This window comes from Gopherus flavomarginatus, chromosome 3 (genome assembly GCF_025201925.1).
Source record: "Gopherus flavomarginatus isolate rGopFla2 chromosome 3, rGopFla2.mat.asm, whole genome shotgun sequence".
Lineage (NCBI taxonomy): Eukaryota > Metazoa > Chordata > Testudines > Testudinidae > Gopherus > Gopherus flavomarginatus.
Window position 1 is genome coordinate 53,498,346 of NC_066619.1, and position 25,256 is coordinate 53,523,601.

General features: G+C 41.4%; 1 protein-coding gene across 2 annotated transcripts in view; it reads right to left on the minus strand.

Annotated features, from left to right (window-relative positions):
- Positions 1–252: 252 nt before the first annotated feature.
- TMEM167A (transmembrane protein 167A) overlaps positions 253–25,256 on the minus strand; it is a 28,895-nt gene continuing 3,891 nt past the window's right edge. Inside the window, exons 2-4 of one of the 2 annotated variants that reach the window (XM_050944863.1) lie at positions 16,544–16,653; positions 12,209–12,243; positions 253–2,094 (exon numbers count right to left, since the gene is read on the minus strand). In XM_050944863.1, the coding sequence (XP_050800820.1) occupies positions 2,024–2,094; positions 12,209–12,243; positions 16,544–16,653 (216 nt within the window). In that variant the 3' untranslated portion in view covers positions 253–2,023. The remainder of the gene's footprint in view (positions 2,095–12,208; positions 12,244–16,543; positions 16,654–25,256) is intronic. The other variant, XM_050944864.1, reaches the window with a different exon arrangement.

Here is a 25,256-nt window from a genome sequence, read left to right on the forward strand (position 1 = left end):
TGTTAAGTTTCTGGATACCCAAGCATGAAAAAAACAAACATTGTTTGGATTGCTTCACCATATGGTTAAAACTGTGGCTGGAATAGTAGGGAATATTAGGAATTAGTATGTTTAAATGGGTAGTTCCATAGGTGAAGTGGGGCTGTATAAGAATATCATTGTTATATCAAACATCATTTTAAAAAAAGTTTGGAATTCTGTAAAAACAACAAACTAAACGTGACTCTCTTAACGTAAGGAGACACGCAGTAGTTGCTTTATCAAATAATTCTTTAATTATTGGGATGCATAATTTACATGTGACAGAGGCAACAGAAGGGTTTTTATTTGTTTCTAAAAATCTTCTGGAAAAGAAAACCTGTAACAACATAACTTAAACTGTTTTTTGGAGCTCAAATTTAAACATAGGACCACATTTTGGGGACCAGAGACAAAACACACATAGCACAGGTCAGGGCATGTGAAATGGTCACAAAGTTCACCTTTGTAATCTTCTGATCTTGGATTGTTGCACACCAAACCAATTGCTTGGCATAGGTTAGAGCAAACAGCAGCCAAAAATGTGACCCATTCGCAACTGCTCAGTCTTACTTATATTTGTATTTTGTAGCTAGAAAAATGAATCTAAGCATTCAGAACTGCATGATAGCATCAGCTTGGTTATACCTATGGCCTGCTTGTATAACAGCTAACGGGTGTCAAATAGTCACATCTTCTCTGAGACACAGAGAAATTTGCTTTCAGTGTAACTTAGGCATCTGTAGCCACTGAAAGGTATTTTTCTAACAAGAATTCAGTGACTTCTGTACATCTTCCAGTTTGTTTTATTGCCACCTTGCTCATTCTGATTATGCAGCTTAGCTTTTCAAAATGTCAATACTGATGGTGACAACTCTCAGATGCTGGCAAAAATTTTAATGTCACTAAGTATAAATATGCCTTTCAGGCATGCTATCAAAATAAGTTACTAGATAGTTTTTTAAAGACTAAAGCCTGCAGAAATATGGAATAAACCCAAAATGCAAGCATTAATATGCAGCAGTTAATTTAATGACAGTAGCTCTTCTTACCCTTTAGAACACTGGAACTTACAAGGCTGCTCAAACAGTTAAATGAATGGCTAGATTACATAAAAGCTTCAGTTTAGAAAGGGTTTATGTACTAAACAGCTCATTAACAAATACTCATCTGTACAGCCATTAGAATTCCTTTGTGGCACAGTATTGAAAATATTTGGAGAACTTCACTTCTAAAAATGCACATGTACAGTTTATATACATACTGGTTTGAGCTCACAACATCCAATTTTGTGTATTCTAATAAGGTAGTTAGCTACATGATTTGTAATGATGACGACCCTTAATTACAGAAATAGTTTCTTTTTAAATTTGATAAGACCTGCACTGATTACTACTGCATATTTGTATAAGAAGTTTTTTTAAAAAGTATTAAAATTGCAGATGTACTTTAAACCAGTAGTAGTATTAGTGTACATAAATGTGTTAGCCATGAAATACACAGGAATTTATTAAATGAATTAATAGTGAAGTGAATGCATTTCTGTAACCATATTCTATGATGATGTGGATTTTTTATTCCTATCAGAGTTCGTCTTCCTGTTCTAGGGATGTCTTTTTAAGCACACAGAAAGAGACCTCTCAAACTGATGTATATTTATTAACTTTGTTTTCAATTGCATGGCTTAAAAATAACCACTTTGAAATCCAATATACAATGCACATAAATGACCTTTGCAGAATTTATAACATCAGCGTCAATACTACTAACTTAACATTACGTAATCAAAATATAGGTCTTCAATTCCAGAATTACATGTTAAACTGTACACCATGGTCCACTAACAGAAAAAAAAAAAAAAAAGGAAACGCTTGCCAAAAGTATGGCCCATCTAATACATGCAACAGAGATAGAGGGGTTAGAATATGCTTTTCATCTTTTTTGCTGCCCAAAGTTCGTTAAGCCATTAACTTGATAGCAAGATATTCTTGACATTCTTCAATTGCTACTGTGCGAACAGAATGCTGAAGGCCATCACTATACAGCACACAGCCACATATGGACTCTTCCGTTCACCTGGGGGAAAGAATTAAAGTGAATTACTGACCAGATGTCACCACAGGAGCAGGCAGACATTGTAACTAACTATTTCTGGCGTAATATAATGTATGATATAATGATTACAATCCTGTTTAAATTAGTAAAATAGGAAATTATATTCAGTAGTTACTCTTGAAAGTATTGTAAGAATGTGAATGCAGCTACTTTAGGACGCTGAAGGAAGGTGCAAGAGAGGGTGGAGAAGTGAAAGATATAGAGGCAGATATGCTCTTACATCCAAGGTCCCCTTGGCAGAGGAGAGCATCAAGAAGCCAGTTATGGTTTCCCAAATCTCTGCTTAGCTCTGTCTCAGCACAGTTTAGCTTAAAGCAGCTCCCCAGCTGCTCTGTATCCAGTGAGAACAGAGGTAGCTCATCAGTGCTTGGCCATGCTCCCTCCCATTACACCCTCTACACCAGTGTTTCTCAATCTGTGGGTCAGGACCCAAAACTGGGTCACCAGAATGTTTCAAAGGGTCATGTGGCAGCTCCTATCGCACAGCGCTGGCTGGGCTTACCTCCCTCCTCCAGGCACTGCAACCTCTGGTGTCCCAGCACCACTCAGGTTTGGCCCAGTCATCATGATGCAAGGAATCTGGGTAGGCCATATTTGAGCGAGTGGCACTGCAATCCCATGAACCAGGTCACAACTCTACTTTCACACATTTGGTCCAGTCTAGGGGTCAGGGCCAAAACTGAGCAGTGCAGCAACCCTAGAGGTTGCAACGCCCACAGCAGAGAGCCAAGCCCAGCCAGCCCCATAGCACAAGAACTGCAGAAGCTGCCCCTGTGGGGTGAATGCTGGGCAGGACTCAACCCCCCCTCTCTCCCTGGAGGGGGACAGGATCTGACTGAAACCACCCCCAGGGTATGCTGTAACCAGAGCAGGGTGAGTGCAGCAGGGCTCAGGGCAGTGACGCCAGCTGGCATGAGACAGCGGAGTTCGGGGAGGGTACACAACCTACATCCTCTGACTAACCTCAGCAGGCTGTTGAGTCTGTCTGGGTTGTGGGGGCTGCAACCAAAACATCTGGAGGAGCATCTGATCCCAGGTGCCTCCCCCTCCCATGCATCACCTCTGGTAGGGGGCTCAAACATCCTTGCTTTCCCCAGGTACCAAAATGCCTAGTTACAGCTCTGCCCCGGGGCCTCCACCTGCAGACTAATTACGGGGTGGCGATGGGCCATAAACATTTACAAATGGGTCCTGAACCAAGGTTGGGAACTGTTCTACACCCAGGCTAGGAGTGGTGTAGGAGCCAGCTCTCAGAGGATGTTTGCAGCTGACTCGATATGCCCAGATTCCAGCTCCTTTGTACTGCTAGAGAGGCACAATATAGCCAGAAGGTGAGAGAATCTGGCCCACACATTTTTAGTTCAAAATGATAAACATGATTAAAAAGATAAAGTGACCAGAAATATTTATTGCAGAAACATTTCCCCCAACTATTGCTACTGTTCTAATTATGTCAAAGGTTTCTATAACCCTTAACTATTTGTTTGCATTACTTCAAATAAACAACAATCACAGCTCTATATGAAGTTACATTCATTCAATGAGCAAATTTCTTTGTGGTTTCATTGTGGTGTAGATCAAGGAAGACTTTTCTTCCCCCTCTGATCCAGAATTAAGTTATGGAATCTCCATACAATCTTCCAACTTATGGAAGTTATGGAGAGTTTTAAGAACTGGTTAGACAGAAACCAGTCAGGAATGGTCTAGTTATTACTTAGTCCTGCCTTGAGTGCAGGGGACTGGACTAGATGACCTACTTAGATCTCTTCTGGTCCTACACTCCTTTGATTTTATGCCATTGGGCCTCTCAAAGCATGAGAAAGTTGGATATGAAAAAAAGAGACTGGAACATGAACAGGCAAAGGATCACTATATACTTTAGCCACACCTCCAACCTTTTATATGGTGGTTATATTTATATACTCCAACAAAGTGAGCAGTGGTGCATTTGTTTTCTGCCTTCCTCCACTCAGCACCACCCCATCTAGCTCATTGACAGTTCTCTATCTGCGGAAAAAGAGCTTCCTACATGAGAGTGCATGGTCAAACTAGAGAGAGAGAGAGAGAGAGAGAGAGAGGACTCTGGGAATACAGTAACAAAGCACGAATGATCTTTGAGAGAAGATTGTGCCTTTACACTCCAAAATGATTTAAAATGACAGAGTTGACACTGTATGTTGTTAATGGAGCCCAATTAAATTTCCCTTTGCTATTAAGGACATTCTAGTTGAGAGATGAACTTTCAAGAAATTTTTTTCAAGCTGTAGTTTCCAGAAAAGTGTTTGTTAAAGAAAAAAAGGTGCGAGAGCTTCTGAATTGGTACAATATCTATGTTGAATCTACATACAAATACTTTCTTTCACATTACTCCTGGAGGAATTCTGCACCACTGTGCATGTGCAGAATTCATGTCCCCGACAGATTTCTTTGCTTCCCTACAGAAAAATGATTTTCTGACAGCGAAGCTGCAAGAGCAGTCACCCACCACTACCTAGCTGCGCAGGTACTTTGTTTCAGGAACCCGGAGCAGCCAACAGAGAGATAAATAACCACAGGGCTGGGGTCACCCCAGCCCGTGGCTCCTATCCTGAGCCGGAATGAGCTGCTAGTCCGTCCCCCCCCCCAACAAGCCTCTGTGAATCCAGATCCCCCCACATCTAGACCCCACACTGAGCTTCCTGCCCCCAGAATGTCCCACACAGAATCCTCTTCACCCCACACCTGGATCCCCTAATACCAAGCCCCTTCATACTTGGATCCTGCCTGGTTGAGCCTGCCTGCCCCACACCTGGTCCTCCTGGCACAGAGCGGCAGGGTCCCAGGGTGTTTCTGGGCCAGGCCCAGGCCCAGGCCTTGTGCTGTGTTGGGGTCGGGTGCAGCCTCACCACTGAGTTAGTGTCCCCAGGGTGGGGGATGGGGAGGCTGCAGGATGATGTCCCACCTTCGTGCAGTCAGTGAGTGGCCTGTGCTCCCCACTGGCATGCTGGAGCCTCTGCATTTATTTATTGACAAATAAACCTTGCTAAATTTTAAAATATTGTGCACAGAATTTTTAATTTTTTGGCATAGAATGCTCTCAGGAGTATCATATACAGGTCCTCCAATTTTGAACAACACATCTTGCCATTGCAAAAGAAAAATAAAATACTCAGTGACACCTCCAATAAGTAAGGGGGGCTACCACAATGGCATTACAAGACTTCGTCATCTTCTGGCGCACATTTAACTGAACCTCAAATAACTGAATGAATTAACGTCTGGACTTTCATGTGTTTAACATTCATTTATGAGGAAGTACACCTTCTCCAGGTCAGAGTATTACAATTTTTATATGAGTTTTACGTTCCTGCTCTTAATTTTCTTCAAAGGGAGATCACCATGTGGCATGTTTAAACAGCTTTGAGCACAACTTCGTAAATACATAACCATTTGCCTGTTTTCAAGGCTTTTATATATATGAATATGAAAAGGTTGCTTAAACCTACTCTGCACGTTAGTTAAAAGGGGAATGCACGCTAGATTTGTTTAAGCCTACATTTTGGTGAAAGTATTTGTGCATATCTTCTAACATTTTATTTGATAATAATAGTACATAAACATCTCCAAAGACATTTTCCTACACTGACTATGTCATGACATCATATTGCGGGAGAGGGAAGGGGAAGAACAGCGGAAATGCCAAGCTGCAACCTACCATGTCAGGAAACATAATCCAAGGGAAGGAAATCAAACCAAACCACACAGTGAACATGCTGAAATGTTTTAATAACCTATTTTTCTCAGACAAAAGAAATATAAAATCTTGTATGAGACCAAAAAAACCAATGTCTGAGCCCACACTGGTACAGACAGATAGATGCACATCTGTATCGTAACCCATACTTTATCTTTCATGTGCTCTGGGGAGTGGTCCCACTTCTTTAGTATGAAGGTGTGAAAACTTCTGATGGGTGATTGTGTTGATGAAAGTGATCCCTATGCACAACATCAGCAGTCCCTTGCAGTTGGTGGCATAGTGTATGATAAGCTCTGCAGTTTTGGCACAAGAAAATAAATTCCTGGATAGAATCAGAGAACTTTTCTTGGCACTGAAGATGAAGCTGTGTGCATGGAGAAGATTCAGTGTCAGACACATGGCCCCGTGTGCTGCTGACTGCAATGGAGCTCTGATCAGGTTGTCATCTAGGAAAGGATACAGGTGAGTTCTGTGAAACCTGAGTTTGGCTGTTACCACCAAACTCTTTGCAAAAAAAACCTGAAGGCTGTGTGGGGCCAAACAAGAATGTCCAGTACTGATAATATTTCCTGCTGCAGGAAAGCCTCAGAAGTCTGTGATTGCACAGTCTGATGGGGATATGGAGATATGCATCTGCTAGATCTACTGAAATGAAGAAGTCCTCGCGAGACATCCCTGTCTCAATAGAGGTCCAGGTCTCCATCCAAAATTTAAATTTTCTTCATCTACTTATTGAGCCCTTTGAGGTTGAGAATACCTCCTGATATCCCTCATGCACTTCTGTATAATGAAGATGATGGAGTAGAACCCGGAGAAACTTTCTTCTGAGAGAACACTCACTCTCTCTTCCATATGTGGAAGATGAGATATTTTGTTCTGGATCAGACTGTTTTAGTGGTTGTTGGAAACAGGTGACCGGATAACAAATGAATGAGGTGGTGACTCAGCTTGAAGGAATATCCCCTGGCTCACTATTTCCCTAACCCACTTGTCTGTGGTCAATGAAAACCATTTCTCTAGGAAATGGGAAATCCTGTCTTGCTTCAGCATGAGGCAGAAGCCTATATGACCTTTGTCATAAAGTGGATTAGGGTGGCAGATCCCTCTTGACTTTCCCTTTGGATCTTGATTATACTGTTTTTCCTTAGGGAATCTGTTGTCCCTTTTCTGGTACCTCTGCAGGAAGAGGAGCAAAAAGAGAGCTTCTCTCTGAAGCACTGTCTATATTCTATTCTGAGGGTCCTTAATGGGGAAAGGGGAGAGAGTTTGGATTTTGCTGCATTGTCAGCCAGCACCTTATCCAGCTTTTCACCAAAAAGGAGGAAGCCTGTAAACCTGGCCAACCACCAGACCTACTTAGAACGAGTATCTACCTTCCAGGGATACAGCCATTGGTGATGCCTGGCTATTGCAGTGAAAGCCATGTCTTGGTTTAAGAACCTCACTGCTCCTATTGAGGTATCAACTACAAATGCTGTTACGAGGGAGACTTTCTTTAAAGTGGAGAAAAAGTCAGGATGATCTCTCTCATTAAGGGCTTTGAGATCTTCCAGCCAGGAAACAGATGTTCCTGCAAAGCAGGTAACTGCCAGGGAGACTCAGAGGGTGAAGGAGGAGGTGGCTTCAGAGCCCTTTTTTGAGAGTGGACTCCATCTTTCTATCCGTGGTTTCCTTAGGGTAGGATTCCTCTTCTGAGGGGATAACCGTATCCCTAGTGAGGGATGCTACAGTGGCGTCAACCTTCGGTGTCTCAGCAATAGAGCCCTTTGGTTCTTGAATGTTACAGAGTCTGAGGTCACTTTTGTTTGCCCTAAACTTGCCATTATCAGGCTTATTCCACTCATTCTTAATCACTTGCTCAAAGGAAGACTGAAGAGGTATTGCAGCCTCAAGGGAGGAATTTACTGAGGCTTATCCTCAGTGGCCTGTTCAGGTATCAGACCCAGACAACTCATCTTCATCAGAGGAGGGGAGCGAGAAGTTTAACCTTCTACATTTTAAAAAAAGCTTTTTAGCACACTTTGGGAGCGCAGAAGCTCTGCTGTAGCTTTGATGAGGGCTTTCACAGTTAGTGATCTCTCAAGAGGTCTGTCTCAAAATCCTTGCCCATTGGGTCCCATTCCCCTAGCAAGTGGGAAATTTGTTGTCAGAGCCCTTCTGATCGGCTTGGGAGGGAGGGAGACGGATTAGAAGCTCTGCTTTGTCCAGGGCACTCAGATCCACTTTAAGACTTGAAGGGAGGGAGGGAACTGGTGGCCCCGCAAACCTAACTTCTTTGTAATGCAGGGGACCCTTAGGAGTTACTCCTTGAACTGAGTGGTCCAGATCCTCCTTGCTTCTGGAGCCTCTCTCTGCTCTGTCCTAGGGTTCCTAGTCCATTTTTGTTTCACTGGAGTTGTGGCTGCCCTGGTGGGTAGGAGACTCCACCTGCCTGTCTGACTCGGAGCCCCATGACCTAACGGAGTTAAGGATGAAGGCTAGGTACAGGCTGGGCACAACTCGCCATTTGCTGAGCGTGGAAAAGCTGCCTCTATATAGAGCAATGCTTGGATTTGACCTGGTGATTTCTTGGCTGTTCTGCCATGCCTATAAGGTAAAGAAGCGCCTGCAGGTAGATGTTGCAGTGGGGGTTCAGGAAGGGTTATACCCCAACAGGTTAACCGACCCAGGCAAGAGGAATGTCGAGGTGGGAGAACACTGCTCCCTATTGCCCAAAAAACTGGGCAGAGAAGTTAAAATAGGAGTAAGGGTGGGAGCAAAAAGAAATCACCACTCTCCAGTACCAGGTTTACCATGGCGCCAGTGGTGCCATGCCCAGAGTCAAAGGGGACCCGGCCTGCCCGATCCTCTGGCCAGCTGCTGCCCCCGTCTCTTCCCCAAAGCCCCAATTCCTGCTCCACCCCCACCCCACATCTTCTCACCCCAACCCCGTCCCTGCTCACTGGGAACCGCCCTGCACCTTTTGGGCTGGTGGCCATCATGGCGTCCACCTGTAGGGTTTCAGGCTCCACTCCGGCCACAGCAGCCATCAAGTGGCTGTTTAGGGGGAGGAGAAGTCCCGATCCCAGTGGGAGCTGCACTGGGGGGTGGGAGGGGGAGACCCGACCCAGGCAGGAGATGCGGTGTAGAAGCCCCCAGCTGCACCACTGGAAGAAGCAGCAGGGCTGAATCCCTGAAGCTGGCCTGAGTCCCTCTCTCTCCCATTTCTCCCCTATGTGGAGCTGGCTCTCACTCTCAGGCTGTGGAGAAATTCAGCCCAAATCTACCAACCTTGGTATGTTCATTTCCCCGCATCATGACACAGCCATGAATGGATTTAGCCTAGGAGGCAGGGTCAGTATTAGTCCCATTTGGCAGGTCAGATCTAGGGCACACAGAGGTGAAGTGACTTTTCCAAGGCTAAGCAGGGAGTCTGTGACAGAGCAGAGAACCAAACCCAGAACACCTGGCCCTCAGGCCTGTCCCTTAACCACTAGGCAACCCTTCCTACCCCAAGGAGTGGGAGCCTCCTCTGCACTTTGAGTGCATGAGTGGGCCGGGCATTAGACCGAGCCACCAGGAGGGGGAGTAGAGGGAGAGATGGGAAAAAGGACATAGATGGGAAGCAAGAACGGGGAAAAATCAGAAAGGGAAGTAAGGACTTAAAGAAGAAACAAGAGAGGGGGGAAGGGGCAGGGAGAGGGGAAAGACTCTTCACTGCTTGTCCCTTGCAGCTGCCACCTTTCCACTGCCCTCAGTGGCCTGCAGCTCCCAAAGAAGCCCCAAGCAGGTGTGAAGCAGAGTGAATGTAATGACTTTAAATTGAGCTGTTAGTAAAGAGAGTTTGTAGCTGACTGTAATTTTAACATACTGTCATTCATGATAATGTAATTACGTAGTTCATGACTATTTAAATGATGACATTAAGATACCAATGATAGACACACAATCAATAAGTAGAATACGAAAAGTGCGGACCTGGGATGGGGCACCCACTGGCAAAACCAAAAGTCAGCACCTATGATGGGATGGGGGAAGCAGGGCCCCACCATGTGGACCCCTTGACAGCAGCTGGGGCTCCCCTGTTAAGCAGGCTCATCAAACCCTCAGCCTGACAAGCCCCACCTCCCCTGCATCTGTACCCTAATAAGCCCCCAGACACCCTCCCCACTGAGCCCCAACCACCTACACACACAACCCTATGCTGAACTCCAACCACTTTCACTTGGTCCCCAGCGCAGACTCCCATTGCCCCTGCACCTGGAACCTCTCTGTGCATCCAGATCCCCCACTGAGCTGCCTGCACCCAGACTGCCCCACACAGAACCCTTTTACCCCCATCTGGATCCCTATCCACTAAGTCCCTCTGCACTTGGATCCTGCTGCCGGGCTGAGCCTCCCTGCCCACATCTGGTGTGCCTGGTGCAAAAGGAGCGGGGCCCCAAGGTGTTTCTGTGGCAGGCATGGCCCTTGTGCTATGTCAGGATCAAGTTCAGCCTCACTGCCAAGTCCCTGTCCTGAGGGGCGGAGGAGGCTGCAGGGTATTCTCCCACCTCAGTGGCCTGTGCTCCTCACTGCCATGGTGGAGCTTCCACATGTATTTATTGTAAAAAATAAAAATAAATAAAAAAAATGCAGAATTTTAAAATATTGTGTACAGAATTTGATGCAGAATTCCCTCAGGAATATGGGGCGCTATACAGCTGTGATGGTGGGACTGTGAAGGGGGTGCTGGACAGTAGGGGATCTGTGGGCAGGGGAGCTGGGCAGGGGGTATGGTGTGCAGGGTGCTGTGCAGTTGTGGTGGATCAGCAGGAGGGATCTCTGGGTGAGAGGGTGCTAGGCATAAGGGCAGGGCACTGAGAAGGGGGGCAGTGTGGAAGGGGCATGCTGGCAGCCCCGGGAATGGGCAGGCCAGTGAGAGTCTAGCAGTTGTGGGTTTGTAAACAGTGCTCTTGTGCTGAGCTGAGTGAGGCCACTCTCCCTGCACTGCGCCTCATTGCCCCCAACCGGCCCCTGGTTCTGCGGACCTCAACACATGCTTTATTTCCCCAGTGGGGGCCCACAAATATGTTTGGCGCCAGGCTCACAAAAAGTTAATCTGGCCCTGCCACTGTCTGCTGCTGTGGAGGCAGAGAAACTGTCGCAAGGAGGAGCAAACTGAGTGTGGCCAGACTGCACAACACCAAACTGCGTGTGGCCAGATTGTTCCACCTCCATGAGCTGCAGAGAGAGGAGAGCAATCCACAGGTTCGGAATTGTGGGAAACACTGGGCTACAGAAAAATATTTCAGCCAAATATTTTAAATGATTCACGTTTTGATTGCAAGTGTTCCACTATGTTGAATTAGAAAAGAAAATTGTTTGCAGTCTCCTACACTGAGTTTCCTGATGTCAATGTCACAAATGACCTCTCATTTGGGCAAGATAGACAACACCAGCACTTTGTTTAAATAACTAGTCCAAAAAAAATGGAAACAATTAGTTTTCATTTAAACTTGAGGTGGCAACTAGCAAGAGCTACACAAATAAGTATATGTTGGCTATACATATATTGTACAATCTAAACTTTAGCATTTCATGTTTCTTTTAAATACTTTTTTCACAGAAGAAAGGTACACCTGATTGTTCTTTACTTGTCACACCCACACAGAACTGCCACTGAGCTGTACCATTTCCCCAAAAAACATTTGAAATATAAAGTTAACCACAACTGGCATCATGGAAGGCTAAATTAATTATGACTTTAATTAAAGTGAAAATTTCCCTCTAGATCACAGCTCACCAACCTTTTTATACTTGCCATTTGGCACCAATGTTTTTTTCAAGAATAGCTGAAAAGGGTAGAGAAGCTAACCAAGAAGGACAATGGAAAGGTTATTTATTATGAAATAGAATTTTATTACATGAAAAATTCCAGGTCCCTTTATTATTATGAGAAATTACTGCCCAAAGCCAGACATTTACACTTAGAATTTCTAATGGGCAATGACTCTTAACAATATAGGTAATTTTTGCACATGTTTATTATAAGTCAGAAGAAATCATATGTAGTAATAAAATAATAATATGTAATATAAAGAATTAGTAAGGCCTAGTCCAAAGGATTTTGTAAATTTAACAATGTAGATATTAATAAGCACTCAGCAACAAGGCCACTTAGCACTACAGAAACCTGCAATCACAAAACCAGTCCTGCAAAATCCTACAGGATCTCATACAATTCTGCATTTTTAAGCTGATATGTGAGTATATATTTGTCATGTCGACATACAGACATATAATCACTGAAATAATATTGTGCATTATGGAAAGAGTTTGAGCTAGCTATCAGAGCCAAGGAGAAAAAAACACACTTACCAATCCTGGCACACTTCCAGAATATTCCCAATAATCTGTATAGATATATAAAAAGTTGTTAAAATTCTACATTTAATATGATAATTTAAAAATAATTTAAATGACCTTTGGTGCATGATTCCATTCAAGTTTTTTCTCCGTACTGAAACGGTGCATTAGAGCACTAACTTTTCACCTCTGAAGACTTGATCAAATTAAAACATTTGAACTCATCCTTTTCTTGCCCTCCCAAAACACCAACACAAATGGCAATCTCTGCCAACAAAGTGCTAGGGCAGAAATAGTGCTCTGCCAACCTGTTAGGGGAAACTTACAGTATTTGCTCACATGCCCATGTCCGAATGTTTTTTTGATATCTATTTTTTTTCCACTGTTTATGTTCTTTACTCTGCATTCCTCTAAGTTTAGGCAATAAAAGTAGAGAAAGTATCTTTCTAAGGTGCATATGTAACAACGCTACACCTTTTGTGTTGCAAACACAAGAGAAGAAAGTTTACATTTAAACATCTGTTTTTGTTGGAAATTAATTGATCATGGAAACATTACTATTGGTGTTACGTTTTCCAAAAAACTTATTTGAAAATCTAGATATGGGGCCAAATTTTACCTTGATAGAGTTCCTTCAAGTTAATTCTTTTTCAGGCTTTTCCTTTACTTCTTTACGAAATTGTGATTTAACAATATGTCCAGATGCATGTTCAGAAGAGTGGCAGAGTATCAGTGACACACAATTTAAAAGCTTTGGCACCCCAAGAAAGATAGATACCACTTGAAACTGATGAGTTGAGAGGAAGAATGTACTGTACTCAGTTGAAATGATAGAATTATTTGTTACTAAAAAGTTTGCAGATGAAAACAAATAGCTTCATTTTTAGAGGCTTAAAACTCCTGAAGTGGGTGATAAATGGAATGTTTTCCATCCCATCATCCCAAATGGTATCAGAAAGACCACTGTACAGGAAGGATATAGCACATGGGAGTACTCAAGATACTTCCAAATAAGAAAAGGTTTTTAAGTTTGTTTTGCTGCGTTAGCTAGGTACAGTTTAGTACTATTTTGGCAAAGAGAAAATCCAGCAGCAAATACAAGGGGCCTCTTACAGGCTATAGGGGTATATTATATCACCTTGCTGTATCATCTCCCATACATCAAAGACGAGATTGTCTTTAAAGTAACAGTGACTCAACAGATGCACATTTTCTTTTAGTACAGAAATGTAGCTAATAAAGATTACTGCTGATCATTTCTCAAGAGCAGAGAACAGGAAATAGTAATACTTTGCTGGTCCTAATTTGGAGCAGGCATAATGAGGTACATACTTTTCTGTGGTAAGATGAAATATCACTAGAATTCATTTTATCCAGTATGTCTAGACATTCCCAACTAAGCATGGAATATTCTAGCACAAAGGGACAGGGGTTTTACAGTATATGAGTTTTTGTAAATATCTAACTTTCAGGAAACTAAGTGTTGGCCTGGAAGCAATGAAATTTTATTTTCTGGTACAAAGTATTCAATATATATATAACAAAAATAAAATGGCACTTCCAACATCTATGTAAATACAAACCTACCGATCAAACGCTTAAGTCATCCACTGTGACAGCACCCTTTGAAAACATTTCTGGTGTATAAAACAGTTCTATTGTACTTGAGAGAGAGATTTGCTTCAAGAGTAAACATAGTAGCTCCAGATTAAAGGAAGTATTACATGCCAAAAACAGCACTAGAATTTTAATCAGTAAAATAAATATTCTAACTTCTTACTGTGTACACCTCATTGACTATTGTCTTATCCTCCATTAGCAGAAACTCAGATAAAAAAATAAAATCTTTCAGTAAATCTTCATGTCTTTCCTTCTTTATTAATGTCAAGAAAAATCCCTCATGACAATGGTAATGGTATGATTTTGTGTAAGGACAGAGAAATGTTTTCATACTAGTTTTCCAAATGGAAAAGGCTAATGTATCTTCTTATATACACATTCAAGTACAGGTTAAAAAAAACCTCAGTGTGATAAGAGCTATTCTAGCCACATCACAGAGTAAATCATTCTTAAGGATTTTACAAATGCAATCCTCTTAGTAAGGAATTATTAAAAAATTGGTCCATTCTGAAAAGTAAATGTAGAAACAGCAGGATAATATATATTTATTGTTCTTAATGGCTTCCAGATCAAATTGGCTGTATTTTCAAGCAAAAAGATGGCATTTTAAATGACAGGCCTGCAAACTCAACATGGGATCTGAATATCAAACTCTATTCCTCCTGGCTCAAACGTCATTGATGAATAGGTTGCATATGTGCAAACGAGGGCACAATTTAGCCCAGCAATTGGTACCTCATTTACCATTCTGTTGAGAAGCAACTGGAAGAGAATCCAGCTCAGTGTCCCACAACAGATGGTCCAGCAATATTAACAGAAATAAGTAACAAATACAAATATAAATACTGAAATGACTTGGAGTACACAGATGGAGAAAATTTGTTAAATAGGTTAGTGCCCTTTTCAAACTGTCATTTTTCAGAATAGAACCAGACTTGAAGACTCAAAGTGGATAATACATGTTGGCAGCCTAATGAGGCAATGAAGACCAACAATAGCAAAATCCAGTTAAAACAACAAGAATCCATTTGTATGTTTGGAGAGTAGAAAATTTCCAGAGTTGTTCTAAGCAATGTTCCCTCTAATTTATTCCATCCAGGTGTAGAATGAATTTGTTATGTGCACCAATATTGAGATAATGTGCGGAGTGCACCCCCAGTAGAAACAAAAAACCTAGATATAATATATATTTTTAAAAGATACCATAGGGATAATTACTCCAGCCAGGACAGGTTAGGCATTTTAAAACTCACTACTCAAAGAATTAAATTTAGGCATAAGAGAAATAAAATTATGAAATGCACAGACCAGTCAAAAAACTAAAATAACAGCACTTTGCAAGAATAAAACTACAGAGAATGTGTGTGTATTGCAGGAAGTATCAAGTAGTAACAGCAACACCACCACAAGTTTGTGTTGGAAGGTGTGTATGTGAGACTGTGTATGTGTGTGTGAGAGAGAGACAGACAGAGAGCGTTTGTGTGAGCGCAAGACAGTGTGTGTGCACGTGCATGCAAGACAGAGACTGCGTGTGTGTGAGAGACAGAGACAGAGTGTGTGCGCGCTAGCTGCTGGAGAAGTGCATGAAAGACCATGCACTGTCTGTCTCTTTAGGCACAGGCGCACTCACCAGTCTGAAGCCTCATTCAGACTGCAGCGGCTTCAAGCAGCTCTGTCTAACTCCCAAGCCCTGTCCTCCCACCCCTGTTCTGCGGAGATGGGGTACATGGGTTGGGGAGGGGGACGCCCTGATGTCAGTGCCCCCCCCCCGTTGTGCACAGCAGCAGGAGGGTCCAGGGAGCAGCTGGCCAAGGGCTCCCAGGCAGAGGGCAGGAGCAGTGTGGAGGCACAACAGCATGGGGAGGGGCACCTGAACACAAGTCGCCGGACGTGCGTGGCTCTACTAATCAAGTGTGTGGCATTTGACTGATTCTTGTACGGCTGTGCAGGTGTGCAGCTTAGAAGCAACACTGGTTCTAAGGCAAGTTCCTTATCTTTGAAAGATATTAAAACAGCATCATGAGAGACTATTCACTTCTATGGAGATAATAAGGCTTTGTTCGATATTTCTAAAAATATTTAGAAAATTCATTTTAATCTGAATTCCTAGTTAACTGTCTAACTCTCTGTGGTACTATTTTTCCTTCACACTTGTACTCTCAAAGACTTAATTTAATAGAACTATAATAAAAAGGTTCCCCCCTTTCTTTCCATCCCCACCTTAAACACACAGACATAGTACATGCACATCTGTGAGAATGAATGGAAGTAGAAAAATTGGTAGATGACCAAATAAGTCTTTTTCTATAGCTAAGTTGTTAGAGTTTAAGTTAATAAGCACCTGTTTAGGCTGAAAGTTAAAAATCTACAGAATAGCTCTACAGGAAAGATTTGCTAGGGTTTGTTTATATATATAGAGAAATCTTGACTATAAAATTTCATGGTCACTTGCAAATGCCATTTTATCCTCTTCATTTTATGAGATGTCCATTTATGTCAGCAGCATTTTTAATTGTAAGATGAGAAAAATATTCTGTAAAGATGAACAAACTACAACACTGTTGATTTACATTCTGAAGTATGTAAAGATGATGTAAAATGCTTAGTACCAAAATTTCAATCTATCTTAAACAACTTGTGTGAAAACACAAATGATATACACAGTTCGTTACAAAGTGAGCAATCTATAAATTTTTTTTTTAAAAGCAGCTAGACTTATTAACATACCCAGTTTTATTTTTGTCCAGTAAGCTGGGAGCCAAGGATCTGATATAAGCACAGGTACATATGAGCAGCAAGATTACTGTCAGTAGGCTCTGAAAGTTGAAGATTGCAGACTAAAAAAGAAAGTTAGAAAAAATTATACTTTTGCATTACAAGCCATTTCAAAGTCTTCCACTGCCCCTTCTAAACACACACACACACACACACACACACACACACACAAGCAAGTAGACAATACTCATTGAAAAATGGGTGCTCTTCTAAACAAGGCTGGTTCACTAGGATTGTGTCAGCCATATGCAATGTACAATGCCTAAGTAATCTCAAGATTTTTAGTTTCTAACTCAGCATTTATTCACACTCATTTGGTATGGAGGGTGGAAGGGTGTACCTTACTTCTTTGCTCCAACACCTGTTCCCGAGCTGATTCAGAGAAACCCCTAAATTGCATTCTCAGATTTAAAGCATACAGATGCTGTCTTCTCTCAGCCAAATAGTAAATGAAACTGTGATTTGCATCAGTAGGTGATGAAAGAGGGGAAAAAGACTGACTGACAAAGCAGTCATGACCCCAGAATAAAAGGCACAAATTATGTGGAGGGACGTCAAAAAGAGGATTTGCCACTAAGAAAAACAGAACCATCCAGCCATTCAAATTTTCATATATTATTTTATCAAGATCAGCAGTCTACATACAAAAGATCTTCTGCAGAAAGGATACAATTCATTTACATTAATCCGATCATTTAAAAAAACATAAATAAACCAAAATTGTATAGTAAATATTGCACAAATAAGGCACAGTATTTTAATTAAGATACTGGGATGTAAAAATCTAACACTTGGTCAGGATTTTAATTAACTGCCTAAAGGGCATAAGAACCTGGAATGATTCTTGAGAATCGGTTCTTGTCTCTGGGAAATATTTATTTAAAAACCATTTACTATAGGTTAAAAAACAAACAAACAATGGAATATAAAATTACTAAGTTTATTAGTCTGACTTACATTGATAAAACACAGCAAATTCATCTTATGCACTTAATTTCTCAGTATGTTGTCTGGACATTGTGTTATCTATTCACAAACCAGAGACTGGGATTACCATTGCTGGCACGAGAAATATGGCACCCTTTCTGAAACTGCAGATGTTATGGAGGAAAGTGAGCCTTCACTTATGACTTTCTATATTTCCATAAGCAAGTACATTATCTATACTGATGTGAATTTGCTCTTAGTGCCAAGCCACTATGTTTCAATTAATAAAACACTAGCAACCTCTGTGGTGCATTTTTCTTTGTAGAGGGCTCACTAGGAAGTTACGTTTTCTAACAAGACATTTGTCAGTCTCTTGCTTGTGATTCATAGTATCACAGATTCAAATTATTTAACTTCTTTTTACTATATGCAAATGTTTCAGCTATCTAAGACTGTAGTTTTATTGCTTCTTACTTAATATTGCTCAGCTAGTATTTGGATTAACTCAATAGCATATGCTGTTACAATGAAGATAATTGTGGGAAGTATATTAGACAACTGCTTACTGCTAACTGCTTTATTTTCTCTATGCTTTAAGTTCTTACTTATTCTCAACTCCAGAAAGGACAAAACAAGTAGAGAATTAAGTTTTTCCTTCCTTCTGGGGTTTTAGTTTCCTGAAAGATTGCTGTCTGAATACCTGTTTTTCCCTCCTATTAGACCCAGGAGGCTTCATTATAAAAGACTAGTTAATACTGTATCTGTACACCAGTTTCAATTATTTTTGCAATTTATTTCAAAATACTTGTTAGTAAGTATGTCTGTAACAGTACAGACAACAGAAATTTTTTTTTGACAAATAGATTCCTTACAAGGCATATTTAATACAGAACTTTGACAGAAATGTATTTCCAGCTCCACTTGGAAGCAGTGCAAAGGCTTGAGGGAGTCAGGGGTAAAGGAGGAGTTGAGGGAGAGGGAAGTAACTGCTGGGCGGAGCCTAGGAGTGAACCTGGAGGGTTGCTGGGTATGAATTGGAAGAGTATGGAACGGGGGAGTGGGGGGGGGGGGAGGGGAGGGAGGGTGGTTGGCAGTGGAAGGATTGTTAGGGAGTTGGTGAGTCTTCTCATGCAGACCCTGGCTGACCCCAGCCCTCTCCCATCCAGTCAGGCACATCTGCCCCTTTCCCCCATCCCCATGTTTTCCTGCACCCCACACCAATTCAGCCCTTGGTTCAATCTTGTCCTCCACTAGCTCCTGTGCCTCCAACCCAGTCTGCCCCCCCACTAGCCCTTCTGAACCCCAGTATGTGGGACTCCCATCAACCACATGTATCCCATTCTGTCCATCCCTCCCCCACATATCTTGTGCCTCCTCACCTGATCCTAAAGGCAGGGCGCTGTGAGGAAGGCACCCTCTTCCCCTCCCTCTCCCTGGCTGGCTGCTCCAGCCCTGAACTGGCTGCCCTCTCTTCTGGTGCCACATCAGCCCCCGGTGGGCGAAAGTTGTAATTGCAGTGCCGCCCGAGCAGAATGTATTATTCTGTGGGGGGAGGAGGGGCGGAGGGAGGAAAATCTGCAAGGGACATTAATTCTGTGCATGCGCACAATTCCCCCAGGATTATACAAAGACATACATGTTCTACCTCTGCTCAATTCTCATCTCTGCCAGGCTAAGGGAGAAAGAGATCAGGAATCAAACCCTTCTGAACTAAGTGGAATGAAAAAATGTTCATATTGTACAATAACAACGAGGAGTCCGGTGGCACCTTAAAGACTAACATTTATTTGGGCATAAACTCCTCGTTGTTTTTGTGGATTTAGATTAACATTGCTACTCATCTGATATTGTAAAATATTGACTTAGCTAGAGAGCAAGGCAGGGGTGCTTTAGTTACAAATGAAATGATTCAAAAAGTCAATAGCCTTTTATGATAATTTATTGAGGTTTTAGGTATTATCAGTAGATAGGCATTTGACAGTATCTATAAAATTTGTACAAATGACAAGAGGAAAAACTGTACCACACCCAAAAAAGAAGACAAGGTTGAAACAGGGATTAGAAGTTGAGAATGAAAACTATGTTGAGAGACATTTCAAAAATGTAGAGTAGAAGAAATCTTGTCCAAAAAAAATTCTTTTTATTAAATTCTGAAACTTGACATTTTTGCCATTCATCACTACCCCCAACCATGATAAACATTTAAGTCCTTGCTGTTGTCCGTAGCTACTGGTGTGGTGCTCTGCTCTTGTTCAATGATGATAAGTCGGCTGTGTGCAACTCTGTGTGCTGTCCCGGCTCTGCGCAGATAGCTGACACAGCAAACCCCGAGAGAACCCCCAAAGACCACAGACTCTAGTAAGGTACGAAGGAACCCGAGCCAGGTTTATTGTCAAATGAAGCACAGTAATAGTTTCCTGTAGACTCTACAAGACATACTACTAATTTGTGCCTCCTGGCAATGGACCGGCTCAGTCAGTGGCGGGACTTTCCACTGCCCCCTAGGCCAGACAAAGATGTGCACTACGGGACCTACTTTTATATAGTTACAGGACAGATTATCCATCTCTACTGATGTATTGAAGTACAGCCCCTTGGCTCATTAGGGTGCTGTCTCCTTCTTTGATCATGTTGTTTCAAACAGATCTATCCATCATGCTGTCCTTTTGACTCCGTCTTTAAGATGCACCTGCCTGTTCCTTGTTATGTTGGGTGGAGTGTCCTCCTTTCGGCATGTCCAGGTGCCATCTTGGCACACAAGTTCCTCTTATTAGCACTTATATGTGAATGCTCCTGCTTCTAACAACCCTCTTCTTGCCAACTTCTGTGAGTAGGGCCTGCCTCTGGCTCACAGCCCAGCTTTTGCTTAGCAATGCCTGGAGGTTAACTTTGGTTCAGGCTTCAGGCCTCTGACTGGGCCTCTGACACAAGAGTTTATGTTTCAGGGCCTCATCTTACTACATTTGCTACAAACTGTATTATTATTAAGGTTACCACAAATGAACACTAAGGCTAATTCTGACCCTGCAAGAGTAGAAGGACCTGGATTCAGCAGAAAGCAAAAATCTGAAAGCCAAGGCACAGAGCTGTGTGAGGTTACCTGTGATTCTCCACAGAATAGCTTTTCGGTCAAGCTAGGTGCATCCTCAGGTACGTACTAATCATTCATATGTTTAGAGGAGAGATACCAGGACTGGGGTAGATTGGAAAGGGGCCATTCCAGCAGGGTGGATCAGTTGATGCTCTACAGTTTGGAAGGAGGATTCCTTCCTGCAGTCCCTGCGGAATCCCTATACATCAAGCCCAGGTATTCAGATTTGGTTCATTGCCCACAATTTATCCTAGTTTATATTTATATTGCTCATAACATTTTAATTGCCAATAATCAATGAAAAGGTACAGTAGATCATATTGAGACCTCAGATGTGGAACTTTTAAATTGTTCCCCATGTTAATAGCTTAAGGTACCAATATGAGTAAATACTACAAAAATTCCATTTTAAAAAAGGCTTTGAGTTATAAATACATACGTGGCTTAAAATGATAAATACCTACATTTTAAAAACATTATTGTACAATTTAAAAGTCGTAACTCTTCTTAAAAACTGAAAGTGAAAATTCATCCCTGGACTGAGGCAAAGGTTCAGGTTTCAGCTCTGAAGGAATTTTTATGGCTAAGACAAAATAATAGAAAAGGGAATTTTAAATCCAAGTGCTGACACTGGTATAATTAAAAGCTACTATAACAAAACACATGACTTGGGATTCCTTTTGCAAATAGTTTAACTATATATTTTTAATATTGCGCTTATTACATACATTGGAATTATTAAATCTAATTGGCTGAACTGGGGTCACGTGACCTAAATACTGCCCTACCTCTAAAACTTCACATGCAAGTAACTGGCTTATATAGGGTCACATGAGCCTGTGTCTTATTATAAAGAAAGCTCAGAAGGGAAGAAAGGGTGCTGTAACATTACTCCTAGGCCTTGTCTACAATGCAGGATTGAGGGCACACTCTTACCTGATGGTGAGCCATGGATATAGCTGCATTGGCAGACAAGGAATTTGCTTTGGTAGAGCTTATCCTGAATTTAAACAAGGAAAAGCTCAACCAGTGCACATTTTGGCTTTCCTTGTCTGTGCTCCGGTTTTATACATCTGTGGCTGGTAAGCATTTACAGGAATTGGAGCAAATTCACAATACAGAGAGGGTCCCAGTATCTATATTCCCACGTACTACTCTAAATTATTCCCCTCTCCTTGTGGTTGTCTATAAATATTTGTGGACTGTTCTCACATCATCTAGGGCAGGGGTCAGCAAGCTTTCAGGAGTGGTGCTGAGTCTTTATTTATTCACACTGATTTAAGGTTTCGCATGCCAGTAATACATTTTAATGTTTTCAGAAGGTCTCTTTCTATAAGTCTATAATAGACAACTAAATTATTGTTGTATGTAAAGTAAATAAGGTTTTTTAAACGTTTAAGAAGCTTCATTTAAAATTAAATTAAAATGCAGAGCTCCCTAGATCGGTGGCCAGGACCCAGGCAGTGTGAGTGCCACTGAAAGTCTTCACGTGCCATAGGTTGCCTACTCCCGATCTAGGGCAATGAGGCTGTTAACGCTTTGGGTGAAATTTGCAAGAGCAAGGCTTTTTCAGTGGCTGGCCCATAGCTGTAGAATGCTTTCCTTGGAAATCAAAATGACCAAATATCTTAACCTTTTATGAGCTACATGCAAGACAGATGTCTTTGGAGTAACTTTCCCAAAACAACAGCCTGAAAAATGGCCTAGTATTACTTCCCTGAACATATCAAGTAATACAATAATAGTTAAGAAATCCATAGCATACCCCACAAGGAAAACCTACAGAAAGAAAATCTTTCAAATTGACTGTCTGCTTTAGGCAAATCTGTTTGCACTCAGGTGCCACAGTACTGAGTGAGACATCAGAGATACCCAGATGAATATATACAATAGTTAAGATAAAATACATTGTAATTTAAATGTTTCATATATATTCATATCAGAGTCCTTATCTAAACACCATGGCAGCCAGCCCTGAGGACACTGGGGCACACCAAAGCCCCAAGACAGAACAAGGGATCCTGATGCACATAAGAGTCTCCAAAGCACCAGCTGCTTCTGCTGAACTAGAAAAAGCTCCCACTGGCCGGAAATGGCAGCCACTGGGAGCTGCGGGCAGCTGTGCAAATGTAAACAAATGGTCTGGTGGCTTGCCAGTGGATTACTCTGAAAGGCTGCAGGTTGCCCATCGCTGCACTAAGGGAAGGCGTACGTCAAGTTAGGTAAGATGGTGTCACCTGCTGGGTGCCCCATCTACTCTAATGTGCCAATTATTGTAACCTCTGGTGAAGCTGAACCAGTTGCCTTCCAGACCTCCCCAGATACCAAAACCTCCTAATTCCCCTGACTTTAACAATGTAGTTGTGCATTATCAATACCAAATTCTGTGGCATATAAAAAAACTGAAAAGGTGGAGATATTAAATTCTGATTTTTGCACTAGCAAAGTAAACAACACGAGGGTACTCTGTGGATGCAATTACTCAATTTCGTATTTAATTTAATGAAAATCTAATTTTTATAAATTTTTTGGAAGTTGATAAATTTTCCACCAGAATGCTGCAGAATCAAAGGATCTTACTGCAGAATTTAGATTCAGACCAGCTTAACACAGAACACCTTAGGCCTCAATAATAACACAGACATTCTTTTGCTGTAACTTGCTGTGAATGCTTCTCCATTGTAAGCAGCACCCTAATGGGTAAAGTAACAATATCATTTCAAGAAAATGTTCAATGTCCACTCTTTGGAAGTAGGGGTGAAATCTGTCCCTACTGAAGTCAATGGGAGTCATGTAATTGATTTCAGTGGGGCCATGCTTTTACCCTATGAGTTAGGGGGTCAGTCTCACAGTTAGGTCCTCTGTCAAAGAGAGGCCACTGCAATGCCATCAAGCAAATTTTCCCAAAAATTATTATGACTAGCCAAACTACCAACAATTTGTTAAACAGACATAACTACAAAAATTGATTGCTGCATAGAAATTTTATAATACCGTTTTTGTAATAAAAAGACAGAGTTAAGGCTTATGCCTAAATGACAAAGGGTACAAAGAAAACCTTGTGTGTGTGTTGGATCACTTTCTATGATACTATTATTTTATCTTGAGAAAAGCTAAAAGGGAAGGATGATAGTGACGGTTTGAACAAAACTGATAAATCCCAGTTTCTGTATGAGTGATTAGACCTTATATTGGATGTTTTTCCTGGCCTGTATTAGCTATCTAATCAAACAGCAGCTGTTAAAACGTACACACACAGTCCTAAAAAATCCACATTAAAATGTGTATGACTCAGAAGTACAATTCACAGTCCCAATCATATAAAAAGGTGAAATCAACCCACATAAAATTTTAATCAACAGAACCCTTTGTGAAAGGGCTGAAAAAGGATCCATGTTATTCAGAGCTCTCCACTGGGAAGAGGGACTCTCTGAAAGGGGAAAAAAAGTTGTCAGTTTTAAAAATAATGGTAAACTTCCAATGTTCTACTCCTAAAACTGTAATAGGAAATGAATATATAGAAACTATTCCCATTATGAGAATAAAAAAAATTATTAAAATCACTGCTAGAAATAAATAAATAAATATGTGCACAGAATTCTACACTTCTCTAATCTACTCTGAAATACATGTAGGAGGAACTTCTTTTCCCTTTCCCATACAGCAGCTTTTTCACAAAGATGAATGACAAATATCTATATCTATACACAGATGCATTTGTGCACGAAACGACCCAAATATCAATAATACAATGGGAATTCAATTCAACTAATTTCAAATTGATTTTTTTCTCCACCTGAGCTCCTGCAAAGTTACATCAGTAAGGTCTACTTTCACATAATAATGCATTGTTAGAGGTCATGTTACAGCTATTGAACAATGTCTCCAGCGGGACTTTGGACCCAGTACATATTATAGTGCGATGCTATTTTGCTAATTGATTTAAAATATTTATATTCATTGGGTATATGATGCATTCTGAGAAGGAATGGAGACAGATTGGACAGTGTGATTTTTTGGGGACCAGAAATTAATAAATTTGAAGAGTTGTTAATGTTCTGAATACCCTTGCTTTTGGAATATTTTACTTCCAAAGATAATTTTCCGAATTTGTTTAAAAATAGAATTCATCTTTAAGTGACCATTTCATTTTGAATGCCTATTGGAAAGCATGCTACTGCAGAACAGAAAATAATAATGAAGAAGAGATTAATATATTTCAAGTTGGGAAGTATTCAGAGAAAAGTCCTTTTCTAAGAAATTGGGGTCAATGGGTTAACATAAAAGCTTTGTAATCTGGTTACTCATGTAAATTTTATGTGGGCAGGTCTACACTACGGGGCTAACTTGACCTAAGTTACGGAACTCGAGCAGCGATCGGCCGAACCTGCGGACGCGGTAGGTAAACAAACCAGCCCGGCCTGCCAGGGGCTTTCCATGCACAAGTAGCGAAACAAGTTTGGGAACCACTGATGTAAAGAGATCTTTCTTCCAGTTGAACCAACACACAGCCTAACTATTAAGCCAAAAGTAATTTTAGGTGCGCTTCACATTTTTAAAAGGAAAAAATGATTTACATGCATCAAGAATTAGGTTAACAAACTTTCAATTTTAATAAACTAAGGATGAATATATTGACCGTGCATT